The 27,692-nt window shown below is 41.6% G+C and overlaps 1 protein-coding gene and 1 long non-coding RNA gene across 4 annotated transcripts in view; one reads left to right on the top strand and one right to left on the bottom strand.

Moving 5' to 3' along the window:
* Nucleotides 1-24,944, top strand: part of LOC141762912 (SH3 domain-binding protein 4-A-like) — a 25,927-nt gene extending 983 nt beyond the window's left edge. The window contains exons 1-5 of one of the 2 annotated variants that reach the window (XM_074627065.1): nucleotides 2,315-2,544; nucleotides 10,835-11,001; nucleotides 11,700-14,053; nucleotides 22,689-22,877; nucleotides 22,999-24,944. In XM_074627065.1, the coding sequence (XP_074483166.1) occupies nucleotides 10,878-11,001; nucleotides 11,700-14,053; nucleotides 22,689-22,877; nucleotides 22,999-23,223 (2,892 nt within the window). In that variant the 5' untranslated portion in view covers nucleotides 2,315-2,544; nucleotides 10,835-10,877 and the 3' untranslated portion in view covers nucleotides 23,224-24,944. Of the gene's footprint in view, nucleotides 1-2,314; nucleotides 2,545-10,834; nucleotides 11,002-11,699; nucleotides 14,054-22,688; nucleotides 22,878-22,998 lie in introns of those variants that run through there. The other variant, XM_074627066.1, reaches the window with a different exon arrangement.
* Nucleotides 19,359-27,692, bottom strand: LOC141762913 (uncharacterized). 2 transcript variants are annotated; one of them, XR_012592931.1, is made up of 3 exons: nucleotides 27,439-27,685; nucleotides 25,885-25,936; nucleotides 19,359-19,871 (listed from the first exon to the last, which is right to left on the bottom strand). It is a non-coding gene; the product is annotated as an uncharacterized LOC141762913 (long non-coding RNA). The 2 variants fall into 2 exon arrangements; XR_012592932.1 differs by lacking the exon at nucleotides 19,359-19,871 and adding an exon at nucleotides 23,982-24,112 and having other exon boundaries at nucleotides 27,439-27,692.

Below are 27,692 nucleotides of genomic sequence, written 5' to 3'. Positions count from 1 at the left end.
GAAGTGTGGCAATTTGTTTTTTTTTGCTGGATTTAGATAAATTAATATGAAGTTTCAGCCGACTGTGCAGAGTTTAAAACAGCAAACAGGTCAAACACATGATGCAAAGAAAGTAACAGAGGTCAGGACTTTCTGACTCTGCAGGGTGACAGCTGCAAAGCTTAAGCTCGGCCCTGGACACGGTTTGTTGTGACTGAAAATAAGCCTTTAAATGTATATAAACAGCAAATATATGTGACTTAAATGCCAAAGTAGACAGAGATTTCACTCATTGTTGTAAAGCAGTCATTAATAAATCAGGGCATCTTCTCTCCCAGCTCTGAGCTCATTTCGAGACATTTTGTCTTCCTCTTGTCGTCTCTTGGAGTCGTTGTCAGCTCCAGAACAACTTCCCCGCTCTGCGCTGACAGCAGCTTCATACAGCGAAGAGGACAGATCGTTACGGTGGGTTTTGTCAATGAGATGAAAGAGGAAGGTCTATTAGACTGATGCAAGCTGTTTCTCTCAGTGTGGAAGAAACCAATACTCTCAAACAGCCTTTTTATGCTCTTTTATACAGTGTGATTATCGTTTAAAGCTATAGAGCCGTCATATACAGTAATATCATATCCTCATGCATTTTACTTAGAAAGCTTTTGAATATTTTGTTGTAAAATTCACATCCTTTTTGCATGCACAAGACAAAACATTTTCAAATAAAGCTCCTGATACTGTTATTGTTATTATTATTATTAATCATTAATGGTGCTACCCAGACCAGAGCAGTTGCAGAGGGATTTTAGCTGGCTGACAGCGTTTAATGACCAACCCTCAATGAGCAGCGCCTCATTAGCAGAGGACCGTCCTGCTGCACGAGCCATTTCCCCTGCAGCTCCACTCAACTTTATTTATAGAGCCGGTTCAAGTCACACAATGTGCTGATCATTACTGACTCCAGGGCCGCTTTTATTACCTTTATTTGCTGCTTTTATGCTCCGTTTGTGGAAACAAAGCTGTGTAATTTGACTTCATTTCAGTGTTGAGTTTGTCTGTGTTTTCTCTAATGATGGACATTAGCAGTGTGTCCTGTTTTTGTCCTTTAAAGTAAATCAGGAGTGAATTTAAAGCCTCTGTGCACGCTCCCCATTTAAATGATTACAAGATATTGACAAATAGAGGAAGAAATGGAAAAAAAGGAGCAAGAGGAGAGACAGGAAAGAGTTGAAACTTCTGCTCACACTTCAACTTTGGTGAACTTTGACATGCAAATTCTCGCCGTTGACCAATAGCAAGCTGTCTTGACAGTTGACCTTTAAAGATTCCAAAATAGAGGGAGCTATTGTAGTTGCACCATTTACTGCTGGGTGGCTTAACCTATAATAATGCATATTAGTTGATTCATAGTTTGTGTTAAAGGGACTGTTTGTAACTTCTTACACGTATAAATATGTCGGGTCGGGATCCCATGCATGCTCGAATATGCGTGCTCGCGTGTCGTCGGAGTTTCTGCTCCTCTGCCTGCTTGACTTCACTTACACATCGCGCGCGTTCTTGCTGTCTCGCTCCACCTCTACACGTGCATGCGCGCTCACTACACATTGCAGGAGAGTTATTTTAGCTCTGAGAATATCTAGTGAATGTACAGTTGACGTTTGTGCAGAAATAAATGCTGCAGCTCATCCAGACCAACAGAGGTTTTCCGTGTCTTGTGAAGTGACGGGGCTTCGCAGCGAGAAACGTTATCGTCTCCGACCGGGTGCCGGTGTCTCCCTCCGGCACCCGGTCAGAGGCGATAACGTTTCTTTTCCTGCTTCAGCAACGGGGCTGAAGCAGGAAAAGCCAACACTGGGATCAGCATTGATTCATGGAGAGACCTTCGTCTGGTCAGCTAACATTACTGCCAAGCAGCTGAAATAGAGTGATATTGTGCTTTTAGCTGACGTGTGTCTCCTCACTGTTTTGAGCGATGCTCCTTCATGTCTATGTAGAGCGAGCACAAGCGCCAGCAACAGGACGCTGGCTTTCGTTGACTTAATGGCCACAGGTGTCGCTGTTAACAAGACATTCTGAAAGTTACAAACAGTCCCTTTAATTATCTAAATCTGCAAAGTAACTAAAACTGTCAGATAAATGTAGTGCAGTTAAATGTACCACTACCACTGGCAGTACACACATGGAGAACAATGCTGCAGCTGGGTAACAGTACAGTACATGGATAGTCTGCGTGTGCGTGTGCGTGTGTGTGTGTGTGTGTGTGTGTGTGTGGCCACGCCCCCTCTCCGTGACGTCACACACTCCCATCCGCCACAGCAGCTCTCCTCCAGTCCTCCTGCAGACCTGAGCAGAGACGCACTGAAACCAGCGTGTGTGCGCATCTGTCACCGTTACAAACTTATTGGACTGGGGAGCTAATAACCTTATTTAGAGTTTTTATTTTATTACTTTTTTCTTTTTTTGACCTTCAAGGCAAATGACACGAGGAAAAAGAAGAGGAGGAAGAAGAAGAAGTATCTCCATCAGCTCTTATTCCTCACCTTCTTCTCACTTAATCTGAGCCAGCAGGAGGTCAGTTCACATTACTATCACATTTACACTTAATTACTTCTAATTGTCTTTTAAACCCAACATGTGCTCATTGTGTTGGCTAGTTTAGCAGACCAATGTGAAAATCTCTATATTATTCCAGTGAGATTCCTACATGATCTATCTGTGGTGCTCTGTAGTGATGCTACCTGCACTGTTAAGAATCTCCCAGTAAAATAACAGTAAAGAACTGGCAGCAGGGTTGCCTTTATGTTACTGTAAAATTAACATTATTATACTGTCGCTGAAATTTACAGCTTTGTACTGTTAATGAAAAACACAGTTTGAACTTTATTAATTTCACAGTATTTTACAGTTCATTTACTGTTTAAAGATACATTATATAGCTGCCTTTCACCTTTCTTTTACATTATCTTACTGATTTGTTTTAATGCACTATTTAGGTTTTTACATACATTTTAATAAACATTATTTTTTGCCTATATGAATAGACTTAGCAGGTTACAGACATAGGAATAGTCACACTAAATACAACTAAAGGCACTTGTTAGGAAAAAGGCTATAATAGACTTGTTGACACTTTTCCCAAAATGTGTGTCTCTAGCTGGCTAAAAGCACAGAATGCAAACCAGAACAACATGTGATGAAGAACAATAAAGATAATTCACTGATTTTACAATCATGTACAATGTACAAGCCTCACATGAGCAGATCAGGTCCCAGAATTCAACAAATACTGCATGAAACTGTTACTGATGATCCTTTAGACAGTTGATCAGCAGTAAAGCGATGTTTTTTAAGAATGCATTATAGTTATAGTTATAATTTAATAATATAATTTTCTTTTGTATTAACAGTAAAGCACTGTTTTTAGCAATAACAGGTTAATACTGTTAAAATCCTGCTTTAAATTAACAGCAATTGTTTACAGTGTACATGATCTATCTGTGGTGCTCTGTAGTGATGCTACATGGTGCTGTTATGTGTCTGCTGTGTTACAGTGAGTTTATAGGTACATTTATTGTGCATTATTACTTTAAGTATTTCATGGTGATCTAATGGTGAGCCTTATTGTTCTTTTTAGTGTTTTATGGGGCTGTATTTCTATGGTGTTGTTATATTCCCTTTAATATTTATTATAATTGAAAGTCTTTCTTCCATTCTTTCCCTCTTTTTGTTCATCTCTGTTTTCAATATTTATGAAATATTCACACCATAGCAGAGGAAAGCTCAGCAGCAGATGGAGACAAAATGACAGGAAATGATAAGTTTGACAATTAGCACTATATTGTCACGTACACCTCCTCAGCCCTGCCAATAAGGTCATCTGATAAGCTGAAAATCCTCCCTCTCTCTCTCTATCAGGCAGCCTCAGGCCTGAAACACACACACACACACACACTCTTTGTCTTATAGCCTGAAGTCACCTGCAACTCTATCTAATTAGATGGAGCCTCATTTTCTTCTTCTTCTTCTTCTTGTCTTTGTTCCTCATCCCCTTTTTGTCTCTATCTGCTAACCCTGTTCATGTTTCTCCTCCTTTTACTTCTCCACTTTCTCTCTTTTCCCTTTTCCTTGCCTCCTTTTCCTCCTCCTCCTTGTGGTTTCTCGTCATGTTCCTCTCCTCCTTCTTGTTACTCCTCTTCATCATCTTTTTCTCCTGCCCTCGTCCTCTTCACCTCTCTTGCCTCCTCTTCCTTTTCTTCTTCTCCTCCACTGTTCATAATCCTTTATTCTCCTTATCTGCTGCCTCCTGCAGTGTCTTCCTCCCTTTCTTCTTCCTCTTCTTTCAAACTGTTTATGGATAATTGTTTTGTTTCCCTCCACGTCCTCTTCTTCTCCCTCTCATCTCCTCTTCATCACATCTTTCTCTTCATCCTTCCTTTTTTGTTTTCTTTCTCTTCCTCTGCTAACAAACACATGCACACAAACTGATGTGAAAGTGACACTAAACACCTTCACACACACACACACACACACACACACACACACACACACACACACACATTGTCTACTACTACCACCCCTCTCCCCTCGAGGCTAAGCCTGAAAACTAGCATGTCATCATTTTCCAGCTCCGCGTGAAGGTGCGCTCCATTTTGTAATTAATGGCTGCTCAGCACAACACACGCACACGCACACACACACACACACACACACACACACACACACACACACACACACACACACACACACACACACACACACACGCTGCTTGTGCTTTCTGGCACATGTAGATTTGAATCACCACTCTGTCCTTTACACACTTGCACAAACAAACACTTCAACCTCTTCTTCTTCTACATAACTGAGCATTAACTCATTAACAAATATGCCATCTTGATCGATTATCCTGAGCTCCCAGTGTCATTTTAAGGTGGAAACTAACGCTATGATTATTTTAATTTTCATATTTCTGTTTTATAAGTATTGATACTTTAAACGCTATAAAACTAAATGATGGAGACTTTACACACAGATCTCACCTACTGTACTCTGACCGTCCAGGAGGTCTGTTCACGTTACAATCAAATTTACACGTATTACTTGTAATTATCTTTTAAACCAACCATTTGCTCATTTTGTTCACTGATTTAGTAAAACAAGGTGTGGAAAGGGTTTCGACTTCACTCATATGAAAAATCTGTACAGTATTAATGTAATATTCCTACAGTATAGGCTAATTTCTGGGCATCCACTTTTCTGGAGACAGAAGTTTGCCATGATCTCTCCCTGCTCATAATCATACCTTAACCATAGCTGCCGATACTGGCGATAGTGTTACATCACCACTTGCTCCAGTGTTTTCTAAGCCAGCAGAGATGGTTTTGATATCCAGCCCAGTCGCACAGCAGTTTGTGAAATAGTCACAACATTTTATGTATTGATTTGTGTACAGAGACACAAATAAGGAGGAGGTCAGGGTGGATGGGTGGGTCAAAGAACACAGGACTTTTGCCCAGGAGACCAGTGTTCGTGTCCCGTATGAAAAAACAAGTGGTTTATTTACCATGTAACTTCCGTATTTAAGTTACGACACTTACGGTGTTATTTTAACCCGAACCACGTATCTTTTCCTTAACCTAACTAAGTAGTTTTTTGCTTAAGCCTAACCAAGTCAATCTATTCCTTAACCTAATTGAATCGTTTTATTTTGAAAAGACTGGAGTGGAAATTGACACGTGCATCACGTGTTGTTGAAAGTCGTGCTGAGCGCAAAATTTGTGTCTATATAATCAAATAGATTCAGTTGTGTGTATTTGACGAACTGCCGTGAGACTGCGTTGGAAGATAACTGCCCCCATTGATGCATTCAAGGACTGTAGGACAAGGATGCTGTCTTCTGGGTTTAATCTTCATCCAATCAATGCCCTTCACCTTTTCAGCAGACATCTGTTATTTCCCTGATATTGTCCTGAATGAAAACAGTCATTGTATCATTGCATTGGATGGTTTTCATACAGTAACACACTGACATGAACTAAAAATTATATTTGGAAAAAGATAAGAATGTAATGTAAAATTAAAATTATAGTGTAAAATGTAAAATAAACATTGTTCGTAGTCATTTAAACACCCTGAAAGCTTCAGTTTTGGTCTTCAGGTTCGAGTAGAAATTAAAACAAGGCCAACTGATGATGTAATGTATCCTCATTATCTAATAACTTTATAATGTGGTTGATATCAAACTGCATCACGTTAAGCCGTAATGATTCAACAACACAACGCTGACATCATTAATCAACATTATTACATCATGAGCTCAAAACATGCTGAAGCCTTTTCACAGAATTCTAAATGCTTCATGAGGGATGTTTTCTCACATCATCTATCTGTTCGTGCTTTATCAGTTGTTTTTTCCTGCTGAAAATAGACATTAGAGGTAAATTATGGCATTCAAAACACTTAATGTTGAAATTTAAACTATCTGCTGTTGACTTGTTGACGTGTGCTTCCTCTTTCTGAGTGCAAACCTCTCTTCGCTTGAGGAATCTCTTTCAACGCGGAGGTGGAAGCGGCACTAACACTCAGCGCTTAGTGGGCTCATTTACCTGAAATTCCTCCTGAGGGGAGAGAGGAGCGATTGTAATATTTTACGGATGAATTTCTCAGTTAGCCGCAGACTAATGTACTTGACCACATGCCAGGCTGAAAGTTTTTCAAATGTATTTTTTATTCTTCTGCTGGTCTGCAGCGTAAAACATGTCACAAAAACTCACCCACTCAGCCTGCAGGAATATCATGGAAGAAAAGACACAAGGGAGGATGGGGTCACATCTTATGTAACAAAATCAAACATATTTTGAAGCCAATTATAGTTAAATTACCAATACCAATTAAAATCCCTCAAAAGGTCGACTGCTTTTCTTTTTAAAGACGTCATATTTTACTCCTTGGAGAGGAAAAGTGTCAGATTCAAAAGAAAACCTCCATTAATTTTTCATAATTCACCATGAATTAGTAACAGCTTGATAAATCAAGACATTTCATGACTTGAAGGCACATCAGTGATCGGGGCATTCCTGAAAAAAATGAGCAAAGCCGCTGCGACCATCTCTGTAATATTATTCTTTCACCGTCAAAGTCCAAAACTGAACGCATATTCCCACTAGTCTTAGCATGCAGATTTCAAAATGTGGGGCTGCATGATCACATGACGTTCTTTATTTGTAAAACTTGTCCTTTCTTGAACACAGCCAGTTACGTTCTTCCCCATAAATCCTGCATAAAACACCTTCTTACCATCACCATCTTTGTTGGGAAGCTGAATAGTTTGTTGGATAACCCTTCTTATGTCCCAAAAGGACGACAGTTGAAGTCATCTCCATGTTTCTCTGAGTAAAAACACTGACATTTGTTTTATTGTACATCACCTTTTAAAACTGTTCTCATACGGAATTCACTCACAGGCCTCAGACAACGTCTACGGTGGCCCACAGAGGACAATGTTCAATGAAGTCAACAGGTGAAACCACTAATCATAGGTGAACAGTTTCCACCCATCAGTTTTAAATTGCAGACATTTAACAAACTTCCAAGGACATTCTTTCTCTGAGCTCCTGTTCATTTCTTCTGCTGGTTTACTGCCGCCACAATGCAGGTGTAAACACACGTCCAAATGCATGCTGGGAGCTGAGCTGCATTGCCGCAGGCCACAGGGTACCTGACTAAAGTAGGTCTACTGTAATGTTTTTCAGTCGGGACTGAATGAAGCCGGAGTGCCTGCTCTCAGTTTCCTGCAAACTACAGTAGAAGACAGAGCTGAGCTGTAGATGAAGTGTTTCCACAAGCTGCAGCTTGAAACTAGTTAAACAGTCACGTTTAGGGTCATTTCTTTTGTCTGGACGGACTGTACCGAGGAAGAGAGGGAGATCTAACCAAACAATAATCATAATGCAATAAATAAAGGATCACCAGCATGCAGCTTCTTTAATATTATAACCTATTCCTCAACATTAACATGTGTAGAATCAGCTAACGTTTCATTTCATTAAACTGAAGTGTAAAAAGTGAAGAATCATGAGTGGGTTTGGTTTGTTTGATCATGATTTAAGAGACTTTTAGCCCTCCAGCCTCTGTCTTTGATCTGGGATTAATCTGTTTGAATGCTCACACAGGAAATTCAACTCTGAATGTGACATACTATTGGTGAAGTTTTGTTTTCCAGCCACACACTACCAGGTCTGTGCTGCCGTGCATCTCATTCTCTGTCCTGTAATCTGCTCATTTTGAACAGCTGTGATGGAAAAGCAATGAGCTCTCTGCGAGCATATGGCTGCTGGAAATGGTTATTATAGCAACATTCATCCAGGGATTAGGCCCGGCCGACTCTCGGCTAATTAAACTTTCGACTCACCGCTCTGTCAGCCTGACTGAGATGAGTTAATAACGCAGAGTATTTCACCGACTCGGATATTAATGCACCAGTGGGGGAAAAAACAGAAATACCGTTTCCAATTTTGAGGAAGGCTAACCCACAAGCCCTCCAGCAGTTTGCTGAGATCCCCTGAGAGCTTCTTTTTCAGCTCCCTCTCTGTAATTTAAATTTCTTTGCCAACGAGAAGTAAAACAAAAATAAAATGGAGTTCATTTCCCCAAATGCTGTCTATACTTTGTGTTGTTATCCAGTCTGTAAAAGAGGTCACATGCAAGGTGTCACAATCTTGTTTAACTTTTGTGTTTTTATAATTGCTTTTGTCAGTTTCTTTCTCTAATCCGGGAACAAAGGTTTCCAGGAGGCTCAGCGTGGATCTGCAGGGGTCGTTTTGAGGAATCCAGTTTGCTCTGAACTGAACCTCCTGCTGTGTTTCCCGTCGCAGCAAACAGCATCTTCCAATTCCTCGTTTTCTTTTCCCCCTGTATCTGTCAGAGCCGCCCTCACCTCCTGCTGCATTCAGTGGGATCGCCTCCATGTTCTATCAAAGCCGGTGACAGTGTCTTTGTCTGCCGGCTTGTTATTGATCGCAGCCTCGCTCCGGCTGCCCGCTGAGTGCTCATTTTTGAGCGGGAGGAGGGGTTTTATCGATGGCTGACACGCTCCCCGACGAGCAGAGAGGGTGCAAGAAAATGAAATGTCACCTCAGAGGAGTTTGACGACGTGAGCTCCCATTTGAACAGATGCAGCCGTTAAACAAGCTCCACTTTCTCTTCACTGCATGCTCTGCATCCCACAGTGCACCTCTGCTACAACCTCCAGAGAGGAGCTGCTCTGAAACAATCCCAGTTTTTCACTTTTTGTGTCATTTTGAGGCATGAGAAACAAAAATGCTAATACATCTGCTCAATTCTGTCATTCAAAAAAGAGCAGCAGAGGTTTAAATAAAGACCAAAGATCTGTGGTGCAGCAACGAAAGCACAAAAAGTAAAGCAACTTTGTCATTTTGGATCATATTGTTCAAACTGAGTGGAAAGCAGTGAAAGGGGTCATATAGATGAACCAGGAATTTTCAATGTTTAAAAAAGTTGTTAGCGCCCGGGATACAGCTGTTTTTGTTATTTTGGGGTCTTTGCATTGATGTGGAGAGAGTTAATCTAACACTTATTTAGAGGACGTTATGACCAACCAGTCTGTGTGTTATTCTCAGTTTTGGATGAAAACAGAAGATGCTATAACATAGTGAAGAGCTGTATTTTAACACCTGCATCTGAATCACAATCCTCAGCGTTTAATGTGAAAACACTGAGCAGACATTCAGCTCCAAACATTAAAGCTCTAATGAAGATAATCAGTGAAAGACATTTACATGCAGCTTCTACAGTCTGTGTTGATTTAATCAGATTAAAATGGCATCATTAGTGTGTAAATGTGAATGTTCCCACTGCCGCTGCTCACCACATCCTGCAGGAATAATAAAAGTCTCTTGTGACTGAAGGGAACGACGTTTTACTGCAAAACAATTTCTTGCTTACAGTCCTCTGCTGACTGTGTGTTTTCATACACAAATTGAATCACATCTCATTTCTGACAAGGAAATTGGTAACTTGCTTGACACATCGGAGATGTAAATACTCAAAACACACACAGCATATACAGCCAGGGGAGAGAGAGATGGTTGCCGGTTTGAATCCCCTGTAGGAAAAGATAACTACTGATGTGACTGCACACAGCAGCCGAGCCTCTGAGGTTGAGTGTGAACTTACGATTTCTGTTGGCAGGGAGGAGATATTAGCTATAACTGTGTAAGTTTATGCTATATAGCCAAAAGAATGCAGACAGAGGTGTCCAAATACTCAGGCTATTTTTCTTGATGCTCTCTGGCTGAATGGGATCAAATCCCTTCAGCAGGTTCAACATCTGGTGGAGAGACTGAGACCAGAAGAGTGGAGGCTGTTTATTCAGGTGTTCACATGATGAAATGTTCTTGCCTCATGCTTTACATTATGTTTCTGACCTTCTCCATTGCCACTTTCACTCAGAACTTAAATCTCCTTTTGTTTCATTTCGTCATTGCTTTTCGATTGCTCTCCTCATCACATCTCTCTCTTTCGTCTCCGCTCAGCTCTCTGCTCATGCTCTTTGCATCGATTTAAAAAAAAAAAAAAAACTCTCCCTGTTCTGCCGGGAGTCATTTCTTTCCCCAGCACATCCTTCAAAAATGCACTGATATTTGTCAGACTTATTTTCTGCTGCTGCAGCTTTGACCTTTGTAGCCTTTAACTGCGTGAGTGATTTAGAAAATTGAGCTTCCTACTCCAATGTTGCTTTTGGAATCGCTCTAGATTTGAGCATCAGCTAAATGCCTGGATGCAGATGTATTTAAAATTGTCTGGTCGCTCCCACCCTGAAATGCTTTGTTTGTTTCCCATCCAGATGAAAAGCTGCCAATGAGCGAATTCTATGTAAAGTAGCGGCCATGGCTGCCCATCGCATCATCAGAGTGACGAGCAACAATCACATCCTTCCTCGCTGCAAGTCTGAGGGGACGCTCATCGACCTCAGCGAAGGGGTCACCGGGGCCAGTCTTAACGATGTTAAAGGTCAGTGTTTCACTGTATCCACACCAGTTTTACTTCATAAAGAAATGATGGGTTGTGTAAGGTACAAGACTCAGTTATTCAGTCATGATTCATTTGAAGAATGAAAGTTCACTCAATATCTCCAGAATTAGTTGTTTTATTATTGTGCTTTTCATCTTTTGTAATGAAATAGATATAGATATAGATGAGATAATTCAGTCATATGTTGGAAACAGAATTATCCTTTCCCTGGTTCTTTCACTTCACTGGTTGCACTTCATTACAGCTTTGTTTACATGCTCTATATACGCTAATGATGTGAACTAAAAATAGAAAATGATGCAGTAAATTATGCAGTTCATCTGCTCATACATTTACTTAGTGATCTGAAAATTTTGTCTTTGCATTCTGAGGTTTTGTTTTTTGGCTGCCTTCCTTTTTCCCCAGAATCAGGTACTTCCTTTAAAGTTTTAATGCAGTCAACTGAACCACTGAACCATTTGGACACAAGCCTTTATGTCTGATCTGTAGTACAACCAGCCTATTATATCTGTGTCTGATTACAAGATAATCACTGTTAACTGCAGTATTTTGAGTAATCAGTAATCATTGAGTGATTACAGTAAGTGCACTTATCTATAATGGTAACAAACCAGTTACAAAACCACTTTGCAATCAAGGCACAAGACCATCACTAACGTTGTTTTTTTCCTTTTCAGTGCCTTCTCCCAGTGCCTTAAGGCTGGACACTTCAGCCTCCTATGGAGATGCGCAGGAAGTGGTTGCCATAAAGGATTATTGCCCCAACAGCTTCACCACGCTGAAGTTCTCCAAAGGTGATCGTCTCTATGTGTTGGACACGTCAGGTGGAGAGTGGTGGTACGCCCACAACAACATGGAAATGGGCTACATCCCAGCCGCCTACGTCCAGCCGGTCAACTTCAGGAACTCTTCGCTTAGCGACAGTGGGATGATTGACAGCCTTGGGGAAGGATACGAGGATGGGTCGAAGGAGTTTGGAGGTTTGGGGGAGTGGACAGGGATGACCATTAAGCCCTCTCCAATTTACAACAACAGTCCCTTCTCTGTGAACCCCTTTAGCCGTCCAATAGATCAAAACTGCAAAGATTTAGGTGTAAGGAACTCAACAGACCTTATTCTGTTTGATGCACTGGCATCTCCATCATCTTGCTCAAACTTTAACACTAGTACAATCATGACCAATGGGTTCAGCAGCTTCCACATTAACAACACCACCCCAACCAGCCCAAACCAAGAGGTTGTACCTAACCTCCAGAGGGATAACCCGTTTTTCAGGAGTAAACGTTCCCACAGTCTCTCAGAACTGTCAGTCCTGCAGGCGCAGTCCAATCCAACCTTACCTTCCTCGGGATTCTTCACAGGTCTTAAGGCTCCTTCACCGGAGCAGTTTCAGAGCAGGGAGGACTTCAGGACTGCTTGGTTGAACCACAGAAAACTAGCCAGGTCTTGCCATGACCTTGACTCCTTGGGCCAGAGTCCCGGGTGGGGCCAGACACAGCCGGTGGAGACCAATATTGCGTGCAGGTTGGACAGTAACGGAGGAGTTGTTCAGCTCCCGGACACCCAAATCAGCATACACATCCCCGAAGGCCACGTCAGCCATGGAGACCACCAGCAGATCTCCATGAAAGCCTTACTAGACCCTCCTCTGGAGCTCAACAGTGACCACTGCTCCACCGTCAGCCCTGTGGTGGAGATCAAGCTGAGCAACATGGAGACCAAGTCCTTTATGACGTTGGAGATGAAGGTATTGGTAACTGTCAAGAAGGAGAGTTGTCACACTGCAGAGGTGCTTTGCGTTCGAAGTGACTGCAAAGAAGGGCCTTACACGCCCATCCCTAATGCTTACATCTACAAGGATACAGTCCAGGTGCAGCTGGATAGTCTAGAGCCTTGTATGTATGTGGCTGTTGTGGTTCAGTCACAGTACATCAGCCAAAATACCACTGTTTGGGACCACGTGCAGAGGAAAGTAACTCTGGGTGTCTATGGGCCCAAGCACATTCACCCTTCCTTCAAGACAGTCGTGGCCATGTTTGGGCATGACTGTGCCCCCAATACCTTGTTGGTAAACGAGGTGGGCCGGCAGGCTAGCTCCAGCCCGCCCGTGGCCCTCCAGCTGTGGGGGAAGCACCAGTTTGTGCTGGGGTACCCTCAGGATCTCCAGGTGGGACTGTACTCCAACATGTCCAACTACCAGGTGAAGGTGAACGAGGGTGCGGGGGTGATTCGGGGATTTCAGGTCAAACTGGGGAAAGTCAGCAGGCTCCTGTACATGATCACATCACACAACCCCAACAGCATCTCAGACTTCACTCTCAGGGTCCAAATCAAGGACGCCCTTGACTGTATCCTCACCCAGTTCTGCGTCCAAACGCCGCCACCACCGCCAAAGACCGGAGCAAGGATAACGGGCCAGAGGAGGTTTCTGAAAAAGAAAGAGGTGGATAAGATTGTCCTCTCACCACTGGCGGTCACTTCTAAATACCCAAAGTTTCAGGATCGGTGCATTACCAACCTTAAATTTGGCAAGTTGATCAAAACAGTGATTAGACAGCACAAGAGCACTTATCTGTTGGAGTACAAAAAGGGGGATGTTATTGCTTTGCTCAGCGAGGAGAAAATCAAATTGCGTGGGCAGCTGCGGACCAAAGAGTGGTACATTGGATACTATCAGGGGAAGATAGGCCTTGTCCATGCCAAGAACGTTTTAGTTCTGGGTAAGGTCAAGCCCATTTATTGGTGTGGGCCGGACTTAACGACCACAATGCTGCTGGAGCAGATCCTGAAGCCTTGCAAATTTCTAACCTACATCTACGCAACAGTGAGGACGGTTTTAATGGAGAATGTGGGCAACTGGAGGGCCTTTGCAGATGCCCTGGGGAACGGGAATTTGCCACTGAATTATTTTTGCCGGACCGAGCTGGACAATGAGCCGGAGAAGGTGGCATCGGTTCTGGAGAAACTCAAAGAGGAGTGTACGAACATGGAGAACAAGGAGAGGAAGTCCTTCCAGAGGGAACTCATGATGGTAAGACCAATCATGTTTTTATTTCTCATTGGTTTCTGTTTTATCGTGGACTCATTTTCAGCAAGTCTTGTGCGCATATTGAGAGAGATGTCTTCCAACTGTTACATTGCTGCAAAAACATTTATGCTCAGTAAAAGCATTTACTGCACAGATAAATGTTAAAGTAAATTGTCTGGCATTACCGTAACACTGCTGCAACAGCTATTATGCTCAAATGATGTCCATTACAAACTGAGCAAGAGAAAGCTTTTGTCCCTCAGATGGTTGCTGCATCATTAGTTAAGCTTTGTTGAAGCTAAAACAACAGAAATGTAATTTCCTAAACAGTCAGAGTTAATCACTTTGCGACATCGGCCCTTAACATGATTTCTTTCCACTTCAGCATGTGTTGCAGTTGGACAATGTGACACAATCTGAGTGTGAACTGGAAGGATTTGAGTCCTTATGCTCAGTCACATGAATGGTAAACAACTTGTCTTACAGCCTGAGGTGGCTCACAGTGGGAGCAGCCACTACATGAAAAATGAAAGGGGGGCTGGAGGAGAAAATCCTTTAAAGGGAAGCATATAAAACTTAACATCTGCAGTTTGAGCAAAAACAACTCTGTCAAGCAAACGCACGCCGGCCTCAATGTGTTTTCTTCTCCGACAGCGCCGGCACCCTGGGGGAAGCAAAATAGTCCTGCGACATTTCCCTCGCCAGACGCCATTATTCAAAAAGTGCTTTAGCAAAGTACATTTTCCAACTGTTGTTTATCCAGGCAGAGTTGATGAAGCGTGCATGCACTTGTTTTGTGGCAGCGACATGCTCAGTGAGGCCACCGGAGCAGCTGGGGGTAAAGTGCCTTGCTAAATAGGACTTTGACAGGAACTGTTAAGGTAAACGAATGTTACTCATTCGCTGTTTTTAACCTTGTTATCCAGAGCAACTCACCTGCAACTACCTCTCCCTGTTTGGCTGTACGTCATGTGGCCTCCCCATAAACTCACAAAGTCTAAAGCGAAGGAGGCATGCTTTTATGTTTTATAAATGGCTTTTATTCTGGCGGGTATACCTTCAACTCCTGCTGAGGCTTTTAAATTTTCTTATCTCTGAACCAGGCTCCATCCTTGACTTCTCTGAGCTCTGTTTTTTTTTTATAAATATATTTACTGGAAAATGAAACGTGCACACTCAGATGTCCTTCACTGAAGTCCAGCAATTTTCTTCTGAAGTCAGAAACACTTTCATCCTCAAAGATGATGTTGAAATTTGTTCTGCTGACCTTGGTGGAAAGATTTGTCCTCAAGTTTTATAAGCACATGCAAGGCCGATATATGGTTTGCCATTATATGGAATTTACCTCTCTACAGAGAGAACCCTGCTTGACATACTGTTTATTATTTGTTGAAAATGCAGGTGACAGTGACTTTCTCATGTTTCAGCAATGGAGCAAAATCTCAATTTAACATCTATTTGAGGTTAAAATGCATACAATGAATTTGTGAATCACATTAAAGCTGAAACGATGATAAAACATCAAACAATTAGTCTATCAATATTCAATCATTATCAATCAGAAAAAACATCAAATATTCAATAGTTCCTGCTGTGGATTTGCAGATTTGTTTCATCTTAAGTGACAGTAAATTGAATATCTTTAAGTTCTGGACTGTTGATCAGAGAAAGAAAGCAATCTGGAGACATCAACTTGGGTTACTGGAAATTGTGATGGACATTTTTCTCTATGTTCTGACATTTGCAGCACTGCTTTTAACTGATGAGGTGCTCAATTTGTTTTATGTAGCTGTTAGTGTTGTGCCCCACTATTAGGTCAAGGGCATTTAGCGCTATAATGACTTAACAGCCTTTATGGCATTTATTTGAATTTCGATAAAGGTCATAATAAAATATGACCCAATCTCCCTCAATTTCTTTCTGGTAAGAGATCAGACCTAAATTTCTGGGTGTCCAAGTGTATTTCTTGTTTGGATGTTTGGTTTGGGCAGTTTGGAAATTAGATTACTCCTCAAACATCAGCAGCTGATCTGCCAGTTTCGCTCAGTCACGCCAGTATTTTGCTTTTTATCACACTGAAAAGTAGATGGATTTTAGTCTTACGATGATTTTCTCCTGGATTTTTATAACCAGGCGTATCTTGAACTTGTTTCCTGATACAAAACGTTGCTGCTCAGTTTGCTGCTGCACTACACCAGTTGTAAACCTCACCAGGACGTGTATGTCCTGCGACATTTTCCCCGGAGAGCAGTAAATTGTCATCAGGCTGCAGGAACAAGGTCCAGTGAGGCACATAGGCTTGAATTACTAAATCTTCTCCTCAAAGGAAAAAAAAAAAGCCTGTCTTATATAATAGTTACTCAATAAAACATTCCTACGTTGAGAACCTCTGGCTTCAAAATCCTCAATTAGCAAACAAGGCCTTCATTCTCTTAATATTGAGGCTTTTATCCAGTCAAGACCTGCTACTTTTCAGGTTATAAATACACATAAATCTGTGAAATGTTCCCAATAAAAGTGTCTAATTTAATGCATTGTGGTTAAACTACAGAATATATTAGTCTAGTGCGTCCAAGAAACAAATTCAGGTGCACTTCATTACGTATGCAGATTAGTTAATTGGAAAAACGTGTTATGAAAGGCTGGGGTATAATCCCATCCAGTCGACTGGGAATGGATGATGAGTATAAAGTGGAAGGTGTCAGGGAGTGAGACTCAAGGTGGAGACTCATTGTCCCCCCTGTGGTTTCTGTAATGAGAGAGGAGGCAGAAAGAAAGGGTTTGGTGGGAGGAATGTGAGAACTGAAGTGGGAAAGAAAGACACACCTTTATACTGCTGGTTCCTGTTTCTGTTCTGTGCTAAGCTAGGCTAACCACGTCCTGACTCCAGCTTTGGAAAGCATCTTGACATTATCAGCTGATGTTCTCAATAAAGTGAAAACATTTCCTGTCAGCCTGACTCTCTAAAGGGCAACATGCGCCTGCAGCGCATCAACACACCAGCGCTTATTGTTTTCTATGTACAGTGGCACAACTGAAATGACACTTGAGGATATACCACGGTGTTATTTCTTAGTGTCGCTGTGCCCCAGAGCTCTGGAGATGTAGTCAAAACCTCAACACAACCTTTTCATTGTAGACATCATTATAGGCCAGAGCTATAACCGGGAGAAAGAAAGTCCATTTCTCTCAGTTATATTGTATAGAAGCAGGAAGCCTCCAATCCAAAGGTGTGTCCCCTTTTGATGAAGCTCACTTCCTAAAGGAGGTTTTCCATTGATCCAGTTACACATTGTCTTGCTCAGAAAAGCAGCAGCTTGGATCTACGTGAGTCCAAGGTCCCTTCTGTAGAGAGCAGCCCTTATAATGGCCAAAGCAGCAGATTTATTAGGGGCTGGGCAGCTATGCTGAGGTTGTGAGTATGAGCCCCGATCAAGGCAGATGTTACATGCCTTAACGGATTAATAATGATGGATCTTCCTCCTCTTCTTCCTCCTTCTTCTTCTTCTTCCGGCCCCGACCCACAGCTGCGCAGCAGCTATAATTTCATTTGTTTTCTGGATCCGTGCATCCTGGCTACCATACCTGATAGCACAGTAAGAGGTGTTACTGTATATGATGAATATAGCCTGTTGCCTGCTGCTCTTCATCTCACCAGCTCACTTGTGACTTTTTCTTTGAAGTAATTGAAGCTGATCTGTTTAAATGATTGCACCCAATATATCCATATCTTTTAGTGTAGAGCCGTTTTTATGGAACAGCAGCAGTCTCCAGCAGAACCACACAGGAGTTTAGCAGCAGGAGCATTTTCACTTATGAACAGAGAAGTTGGTAGTTTTTGGAATCTTGATCTAAATTCTGCAAAAGAGGTATGTGAAGAAGAGCAGAGAGATATATCAGCCGTAACCCCGCATGCTTTAATTGCAGCTGTGGACTGTGTGAAACATAAAAAATGAAAGTGTTGCAGCAGAACAAGCGCTCATGGTTTGTCTTCGGGGTTTAGAACAGCTCATCCCGTCTCCCCCTCTCGTCCACACTAGCTGACAGGTGTTCTCATGTGAAATGTGAGCAGGCATTGATCAGGACGGAGCTGGAGGCCTGGGGGGCATCCGACACCGCCCCGGCAGATCTTTTAACGGCGAGGCTCGAGTTACGAAGGCAGAGGACAAATGAGAGAGACGTCTCTTGAGCTTGTCAGCAGAGAAGAGTGTTGTTTAATAATAGATCCATGCACTCCTGCAGGGGACGTAATCAATCCCCTGCTTGTAGACTCCCATCTAAAACCAAGGTCTTTAGTCATAAAAGTCAACAGTAACAGGCTCAGAAATGTAAACTTCTTTATAAACATACAGCCGCCAATAAAAACCAGCATGTTGATTAAGCGATGAATATTTTACCTGATTATCCAGCTGCAGGTTTATTGGACCACAAACTAGAAATGTGTCTGAGAGACGTGAGCTCCTCTGCAGCTGATCAGACAGAGCAGGAGAGGTGTTTGTCAAAGCTGAAGTAGTTGCAGGAAAAACACCTTTTAGTGAGTTGAAGGCAACACAGCAGCGTCTAAACTGCACACAGCCGCTGAGTCAGATCGTGCTGAGAAGCCTTCTCCACAAAGGAAGTGATTGATCTAAAGTGTTTACTCAACAGCAGCAAGTGAGAATCACCTTCTTCCTGCCAAACTTCCCCTAATAGGACATTACAACCAAACTCGTGAACATACAAGTGTTTGTGTTTCTGCCACATGTGAAGAAGCGTAGAGGCTGTTATGTGGCAGTATTAAGGTGCAACGGAAGATTGAAAATACCAGAAAGGCAACAATCTTATCTGCAAAATATACGCAGCGATGGTCTGCTGGACATTGGGGGGTTGATTTTCTTGTTTTGTACAAAACTTCACTGAAAAAAATGTAGAAGAGAGTAGACACATGCGAGCGAACATGACATCACATCCGCTGGGACACCGACCCGAGTCCTTCATATTAAAAGTAATCTAAAGGGTGATAGAGGAAACACAGAAAATCGTCTCGTTTTTTAGTAACGGTTACAACCTGTTCACACATTGGAAATAAAAAAGGATTTATACGTGTAAAAAAGGGCCTTTAAACATGAAGAATGTGATATTCTTATGTTGGTGCAGCCCTTCAGAAAATTATTCCTTGGGACATTTTTGGGACAAACCTTTTCTAGTTTTATGTGGTTTAGATACAGTTTAAGTTCAGGACTCTTCTCGGAGAACTAACTGCGGTCAGAAAGGGACAGAAGTAGAAGCGTTTAGTTTTTGTCCAAAGTGACAATAACAGGAAAAATAGATTTGCAAAAGGTAAATGTGAACAAATTTAGTCAAATAAGGTCTAATTAGATTGAAAATGCAATGAGGATATGCAGAAATAGCTGCACATTCATGGCGTGTTGGAGTGCACTGGTTTTTAATATAATAACATATTTAATGACATTTTCAGCTTTGATGTTTCAGTTACTTTTCCAGCACATTATAACAAAATTGAACAAAAACAAGTATTTCAATAGAAACCCTGACACCGCTGCTGTGTGTCTCTCTTTCTTGTTCTCTATCTTCTTTCTCTATCTTTCTGTCTCTGCCTGCTTTTATTCTCCTCCTTCCTCTCCCTCTTTCTGTTTTCTGCCTGTCAGTATTATCCTGTGCCCTGCTCCAACTCCTCCCTCCGTCCTGTTGAAGCTTATTTAGCTGACAGCCGCCCGGTCAGCTGTCAGCTCCGTCTGTCCGTCTGCTTCGGGGCTTCCTGCAGGTCGCCGCCGTCTCCTATGTTTCCGACACGTTGGTCTCTGGCGGGGCAGACTGGTTTCTATTTTTAGAGCAGAATTGTTGTGAGTTGATAATGTGGAACCAGAGACATAGATAAAGGAAACGTGTTGTGGTGCACAACACGATTCATACATGCAATAACTTTGTCACAGAGTACTTGCATTAATTCTCCAGTTTTAATGAAGTACAAATTCTTTCACCACCAAAAGGAGATGTCTCATGAGTTAATCTGAGGGACTGAAATCTTCATGTAAATGTCTCCAGCTGGAACCAAAGTGTCCTTGAGCAAGACGATGACCTTTGAGCTGCATCTGGTGCAGTTTGAGAGTATGCGATATGTGTCTCTCAGGGACAGAAAGTGTTTCCCACCCTGACAGGATTAAAAAAATAAATGTCTCTCCTGACTTCCCGAAGAAACAAATCACCGGCACTCAGTCGCTGATGACGGCTTATAACTGAAACGCATTCGTTGAATATTCGTCAGAATAAACTAAGAAACACCTTTTCTCTGTGAGTGCTGGCGATTCGTTTCTTCTGTTCTTGCTACTACCTGGCACCAGATACTGTTCAAGGTTTGGAGACGTGTTCGCTGCTACTTTCTACTTCCTCCTGACCCCCTGACCTTTATTTTGAAGCACAAACTCCTTCCTGTCGTATCTCTGGCTTTAATCCTTTCCGGCTTTAAACAGCGCATCTCTCCTGCACGTACAGGAGCTCCTGATTTGCATTTGAACACATCATGCTCATTTCCAGACAGCAGTGTTGAACCCTGACGTGTGTGTGTGTGCGTGTGTGCGTGTGTGTGTGTGTGTGTGTTTAGACCGGCTCTATATTTAGACTGAATCAGCAGAAGGAGGACATCCCAGTAGAAGGCCACGGTGCTGGTCGGCCAGGTGGTAGAGAGAGATAGAGGCAGACAGAGGGAGGTGTACGGTGTCCAGTTTGTAGAGAGTTACCTGCACTTGTAGGACATCCAGGTTATTTCACTTCATTACAGAGCTGCAGCTCATAATAGAGACGATGTAAGAGATAACGGATGGGATAGGATTATTCTAATAAATGGAAATTACATGACCTTGGGATTATAAGGTTCTTCCTGTCTTGTCTTCGACAGAGTTAAACAGACTCATTGATGTGCAGTATGTGTAGACTGCAAAGGAGCCGACATCCGACTGTATAGTGAACATTTTTTACTCCAGTAAAAATATACCATCATGTAAAAATACTCCAATACATGTAAAAGTCCTGCATTCAAAATGTAATGAAACAACTTTAATTTATAAATGATTCTAATCATAAATTAAATTCACCAAAATTAATTAAAATTATCTAAATATTTCACATAATAATTCAACTTGCAGGCACCTTTTTAATAAATAAGACTTAATACAAAGCATCTCGAGGTTACAGCAATAAATTAGAAAGGAAATTGCTTCAGATTGGTGTCTGTATATGTGAGCGTCAAACAGAAGCTCCTCGAGTTCAGTTTTCAGTTGTGTGTGTGTGTGTGTGTGTGTGTGTAAAGATGTAAGAGGCCTGCAGCAGTGGAGATCCCATGTTTTTCTGAACCTACATCTTATCTCTGGATGGACACACATATGCACACAATGCATTTTTTGGTCTTCATTAAAAAAAAGAAGAAAGAAAAACACTCTGTTGTCAAGAAGAAATAACTTGCCTGCAGTGTATTTCCCAGTCAGCTGCTTTTAGTAATGCTCCGTATTTTCTAACCCTCATTTAACCGGGTTAGCTGAGTAAGAACGTATTTACAGCAGCAGCCTGAGGGCCGTGAATACTTCCAGGAGGGGCTGAGGATTCTATTCATACACTCAGCCATGAAGAAGAGGGGTGTTTTATGTTGGCCATTCAGCCCCTGTGGCCAGTTTAAAGACAAACAGGCCTATCGACTGTAACAGTGGTTTCTAACAGATACGTTTGAGGGATCATGTGATGATTAACATGGTTAGGGAGAGACAAAAAACAACTTACACAAATGTTGACTTCTCTCATCCTTTAGTGGATGTTTTTACTCCATTAAGCCTCTAAAAATGATTCAAATGAAACCGTTTGAGAAGAAAAAAATCAGTCTGATTGAATTACTCAAAAGGTCACACATTTTGTCATTTTAGGGGATTTAAGGCAAAAAGGTTAGACTAGGAAATGGGATTAGAAAAGGAAGTCCAAGTTGGGAAGGTTGGAGCTATATTTGGTCCACATGGTTCCTACCGATTACGATGTGGTAGCTATTCCATTAATATCTTTGTTAGGCCATTGCAGGCAATGTTGCAAATCAATTGTGTATATCAAGTGTAGTATGTAATTATATATCTTTGTGCAATCTAAAATCAAGTCAGATTTTACACATATCACTCACCTCTGGGTCGAAATATTTTGGGGTTTATTTTAGACACTCTTGGGGAAATTACTGTCACAGAAAAGTACCAAAATGTATTTTCTTTCAAGATGTCCAAAGAATATTGAAAGGATTTATGAGCAATTGCTTTTATTTACCCCTTTAAGACTATGATTTGTTTAGTCATAACTTAAGTGTACTGAATGTCAGTTCCATCACTCCAAACCATACGCAGTTTAAGCCCCTATCACTGGAATTTGTATGTAGAAATATCAACTTTTTTTTGTAGAAAAGTAATACAATCCTGCGTTTATGTGTCGCTTTCAGCCCAGGGTTGGATCTGTGCCTTTTTTGATATAACCACCCGGTGTCGTCAAGGTCAAAACGTTTAAATCTTTCTTCTCATGTGTCATAAAAATAACAAAAGATTTGACATACTCTGTGACTAACTCACAGGCTTTATGTAATTACAACTCCTTTCCACTGTGCCTCTGTCCCCATCAGGCGTTGCTGAAGATGGACTGCCAGGGTCTGGTTGCCAGACTGGTCCTGGATTTCGTCCTGCTGACCACGGCGGTGGAGGTGGCGTTCCGGTGGAGGGAACTGGCCGAGAAACTTGCTCGAGTGTCCAGACAGCAGATGGAGGCTTACGAGGCTCCGCACCGCGACAAGAACGGCCTATTGGACAACGAGGTGAGAGACATTGTGTCTATATGTCCACAGGTTCCCAAACAGGGGAAATGTCTGTTTATGAATCACCAATAAAAGTGTTCCTGTCTGTCCTTCCTCTTTGACCCCAATCCCACCCCTTCAGTCCATGTGGAAGCCAGCCTACGACTTCCTCCTGACGTGGGCCGCCCACGTGGGGGACAGCTACCGAGATGTGATCCAGGAGCTCCACCTCGGCCTGGACAAGATGAGGAACCCCATCACCAAGAGGTGGAAGCACCTGACCGGCACGCTAATCCTCGTCAACTGCCTCGATACGCTCCGCGGTGCCGCCTTCTGTCCCACCGGATATGGAGATTTCGCTGTGTGAACGTTTTTTAAAAGGGTCATCTTCTTCGGGTCATGTTGGGAGTTACTGGAGCTCAGTGTCATGGACGGTTCGACAGGACGGCATTGAGGACACAAAGTTTTGGGGATGACCGTCCATTTCAGGGTGTCCGATAAGCCTTGGATCTTCAGGTCAGACATGTACGTCCTGGTCTCTTGTTTGGAGGTTTGGATCGGTATCATCGAATGGCCAGATGTAGAAACGCCATTTGGACATTTTCTGGCATTGGATAAGTCAATGTGAAACTGGAGGATCTGCCTCTTTCTCTTTTTTCTTTTTACTCTTCTTCATCTCTTTTTCCCCCTTCTTCTTAACCACTTTCTGTCTTTGTCTCTTTAAAGATGTACGTCTATCTCTATATTTTGCGTATCCTACACTATCACATTTTCTCTTCCCGTCTCACACTTTTCTTTCCAACTTTTTTTTTGCTATTCACCTTTAATTCTTCTCCAACAGATTACAGTTTGTATGATTTGTTCTTTCCGTTACCACGTCTCCCTCAGGACAACATCAGAGACCTCAACCACTGCAGTACATAACCACACATACTGTGAACTTTGACCTCTCCGCCATCTTTAAAAGCTTCATTGAAGGCAGAGTGATGTTTTAAAAATGAATCAGAAATTGTTTAACACATTGAAACATTAAGAGCATTTTCTGCAGTAATTAGCTTGCCAAAAACAGTTAGCCCAATGCTAACTTAACATGTGACTCAGTGTAGTCCATGCAGTAAAGGAACGGTACATCTGTTTATGCAAGATATACTTTTATTTTTTTATACTTGCAGAACAATACAGGTGATGTATTATCAACAGTGTTATTCTTGTGTATTCTTCTTGGTTTGGGTTTCCATTGTGTAACATGCTGCAGTCTGAAGAGTGAGAAATTCAGAATCAAAATTACAACTTTGGTATGTTCTGTCCAGCGAAAAACAAAAGAACATCGAACATCCAAATCCAGTTCCCTTTTTCAAGCATGGAATCTTGCACTTATTGTAAGTGCATCCCATATTTTCCAGATTTAAAACTGTTGCACAAACAAATGTTTTGTTTTATGAAAGATTATGTGATGAAGATAGACCTAAAATGTACTTCAGAAAAATAAAGATGTCAGAAGTTCCTGCTAAAGGTGCCGTTACGTCACATTTTTCATACCATCTTGGTGTTTTCTTAACTTTCTGACGTCTCCAAAGTGCAGCATAAATATTGAATTATGTTCTTGTGGTACATTTTACTGTTACAGTCAGGTACAGACAGGCCACCACAGTTTACTGCTCAAATAAATGAAACATGTGACTTTAAACTGTGAAGAATTAAGTATCAGAAAATATCTAGTTTTTGTTCAATTCATATTTAAAGAAGCCTTTTGTCTCTGATTTGTGTCTTTTATTTTGTGATTTCAGCAGTAATCAATCAGCTTTTACTGTTAATTTCTACATCAGTCTTTCATTCGGTGTTTGTTCCTGTTTCGTTTCAAAAGGTTTTGTGACTGCTGCGGTGTTCCTGTATCTGTTTGGAATATCAACATGCTCTGAATAGAAAATGTGTGAGGAGTTTATATATTTGTACTGAATGCCGATTGAGTATTGACACATTCTTAGGCAACGTGTCGTGTCACCTGTGACAGATCTGTTTCAGAAGCTTTCAATAAAACAGGAAATGTAATGAAAATCACTATATATGTATGTGTGTGTGTGTGTTTGTGTGTGTGTGTGTGTGTGTGTGTGTGTGTGTGAGTGTGTGTGTGTGTGTGCAGAAGAAGACATATGTCTGGACATTAAAACACTCTAAATCACACTTAAAAGTACTTTTATAAACTAAAAAGTGGACCAATTTAGTCCCGAAAAGAATTAAATTAGTAAACTTACAAGTATACTACTAGATATTAGTACATAAAGTATACTTGGGAAATATATTCTTGAAATTTACGTATGTATATTTCATAAGTAAACTTAAAGTATACTACTTTTTCATCAGGGTTTGGATGTGTTGGTTTGTCCATGTTCTTGGAGCTAGGGTATCAGTTATTTTGCTTCCAGTCATTGTGCTAAGCTTGGCTAAACACAGTATCTCTGTACCGGATGCACAGAGGTGAGACTGACTTCCGTCTTCTCATCTGACTCTGGGAAGGACTGCAAACACATTTTTCCCAAAATGTTGGACTTTTCCTTTACGATTCTGGGAAGAGGCAGCAAAGGGTTGATAGATTCTTTCCACCTTTGTGCCAATTTGCAAATCATGCCCCGACTGATTCTTTCCGCATAAGAGAGTTCACTAAGTGACTGTGTATTGTGTCGAGCGTTGTGTGATGCTGCCATCATGAATTCCACACAGACAATACAGCAGATTCTTTCATGTAAACACACACACACACACACACACACACACACACACATAAAACACATCTAAACATCACACATGAATGCACAAACAATCAAATGTTCTGCTAATGCATCCACAATCAGCACACATGAATGCACTCAGACCCATCCTTGTATGCTCTCTTTCCCATGCCAAACTCATCCTACACACACACACACACACACACACACACTTTAATGTGCTTTAATTAAAGCAGATAATTATTCACCCTCAGAGGACAGGCCACCTTGACAGAGTCGTCCTGTGCCTCTCGATGACTCACCCTCAACATTCCTGCTCGTCTCCTGGATACGACTCAAAACTACATCAAAGCACTATAAGGGAATAAAATAGGTTTTAACAAGCTGCTACTTAAAAAAAGAATGCATCAATCAACTCACACTGTGTTTACAGATTCCCTCTGAAAAGAGAGAAATATTCATATGGAAATTTTAAAAAGTCTCAAAGGTGTAACCTGGCGTTTTCTTTAGGAATGCGGAAGCATCACCTGACACAACTCTTATATGTTACTGCATGAAAAGCTACATTTACAGCCGATTAGACTGTTGTCAGGCTATTAAGGACAGTAAGGGATAATGTACAGGGAGCCGGTCATTGTTGTGAAAGAATCCCCGACAGTGCGATGCTGCACCCCGACGCGGAGCGGAACCTGTTTTAGTTTTTTTGCCTAAACCTAAAAAAGTATTTTTGTTTGTGTTCAAAATGTGACGTTTCATTCAGTTTCACATGTTAGAACGTTGCTTTTAAGTTTCAATTTCACTTTTACAACACAGCAGGCGTAGTAGGCCCCTAATGACCCACATCTATGGTGCTTATAGCGACTGAAAACGCCTATTTAATGGCCTGATAACAGTCGAATCGGGTGCAATTTAGAAGATACAACTTGAAATCTAGACGTGAACAGTTTGATTTAACAGCTCTAAGTCGATGACAAACTATAAACTCCCGTATCACCAAATCTATAATCAGAGGCTCAGGTATTATTCTGCTAATCTAAAAATTGGTGTTTCTGTCCATCAAATCCGAGGATCAGAGAGATGTGAGAGGAAAACAGTCATTTTACACAGCGCTCTTTCATTCCTTGATTCGGGACAAATTGGCCAGCTTTGAGTCGCTTTTGAAAATGCAGAGCAGGTGGTGAGATGAAAAGCTTTTGGGACGAGCCGTCGGCCTGTTTCATCTGCTGTTGTCTTCCGGAGCTTTTGTGTGTGCGTGTGCGTGTGTGTGTGTGTGTTTGTGTGTGTGCGTGTGTGTGTGTGTATTATCTGAATGATTATTTGTATCCCTGAAAACTTGACTTCACTACTAGCTGTTTCTCTTTCAGACTGAAGCACAGAGTCATGAATTCTCTCTAAACTGAACCATTAATGATCCTCTTCATCGGACCAACGGGTGACCAACATGTCGTCAGCATTTACAGCTTGTTTTATGAGACATTCCTGGAAACTTTGTGATTTTCAGCGCCTCAAGAACTAATTGATAAACACAAAGCCCATCTATCTACTGCAAGTCTCAGTCAGGATACTCATATAACATATACTGTACCTTCAGCCTGCATATGACAGTTTGTACCAGTCAGACAGCTGTTCACACCTGAAACCTATTGTAACTGTTCACAATGAGCCACATCTGCAGTATATTAGTTGCATATACATCAATACAGAACCACTGGATTGCAACCCAGAATCCAATTTTTGTCTCCAAATCTTCTAATGCTTTTTACATTGCTTTATGTTATGTATTTCAAATATTTCCTATGTATTGGGATCTTGAGAAATACAAATGTGTCGGACTGCATTTCCCATGAGCTACTTACTCTACGTGGTCTCAGTATAAGGTGTTGGATGTCCAAACGCAGGACCTACTGTAAGGGTGCAGAGCCATCGTCAGTCACCTTTACTCCCACAGTATTTAGAGATCTAGTGAAGTATCTTTGAATCTCTTAAAATGACAGGATGAGTCTAAACGTGTCCAGATGAGAGACTGCTCTGAGATAATATACTTTGTTTTACCGTGAACTCACAACTACAACAATCCTAACTTGAGGTCCACTGACTCACTAAAAGTCAA

This window comes from Sebastes fasciatus, chromosome 24 (genome assembly GCF_043250625.1).
Source record: "Sebastes fasciatus isolate fSebFas1 chromosome 24, fSebFas1.pri, whole genome shotgun sequence".
In the NCBI taxonomy this organism is placed as follows: domain Eukaryota; kingdom Metazoa; phylum Chordata; class Actinopteri; order Perciformes; family Sebastidae; genus Sebastes; species Sebastes fasciatus.
This window is presented reverse-complemented; position numbering and strand designations above follow the sequence as displayed.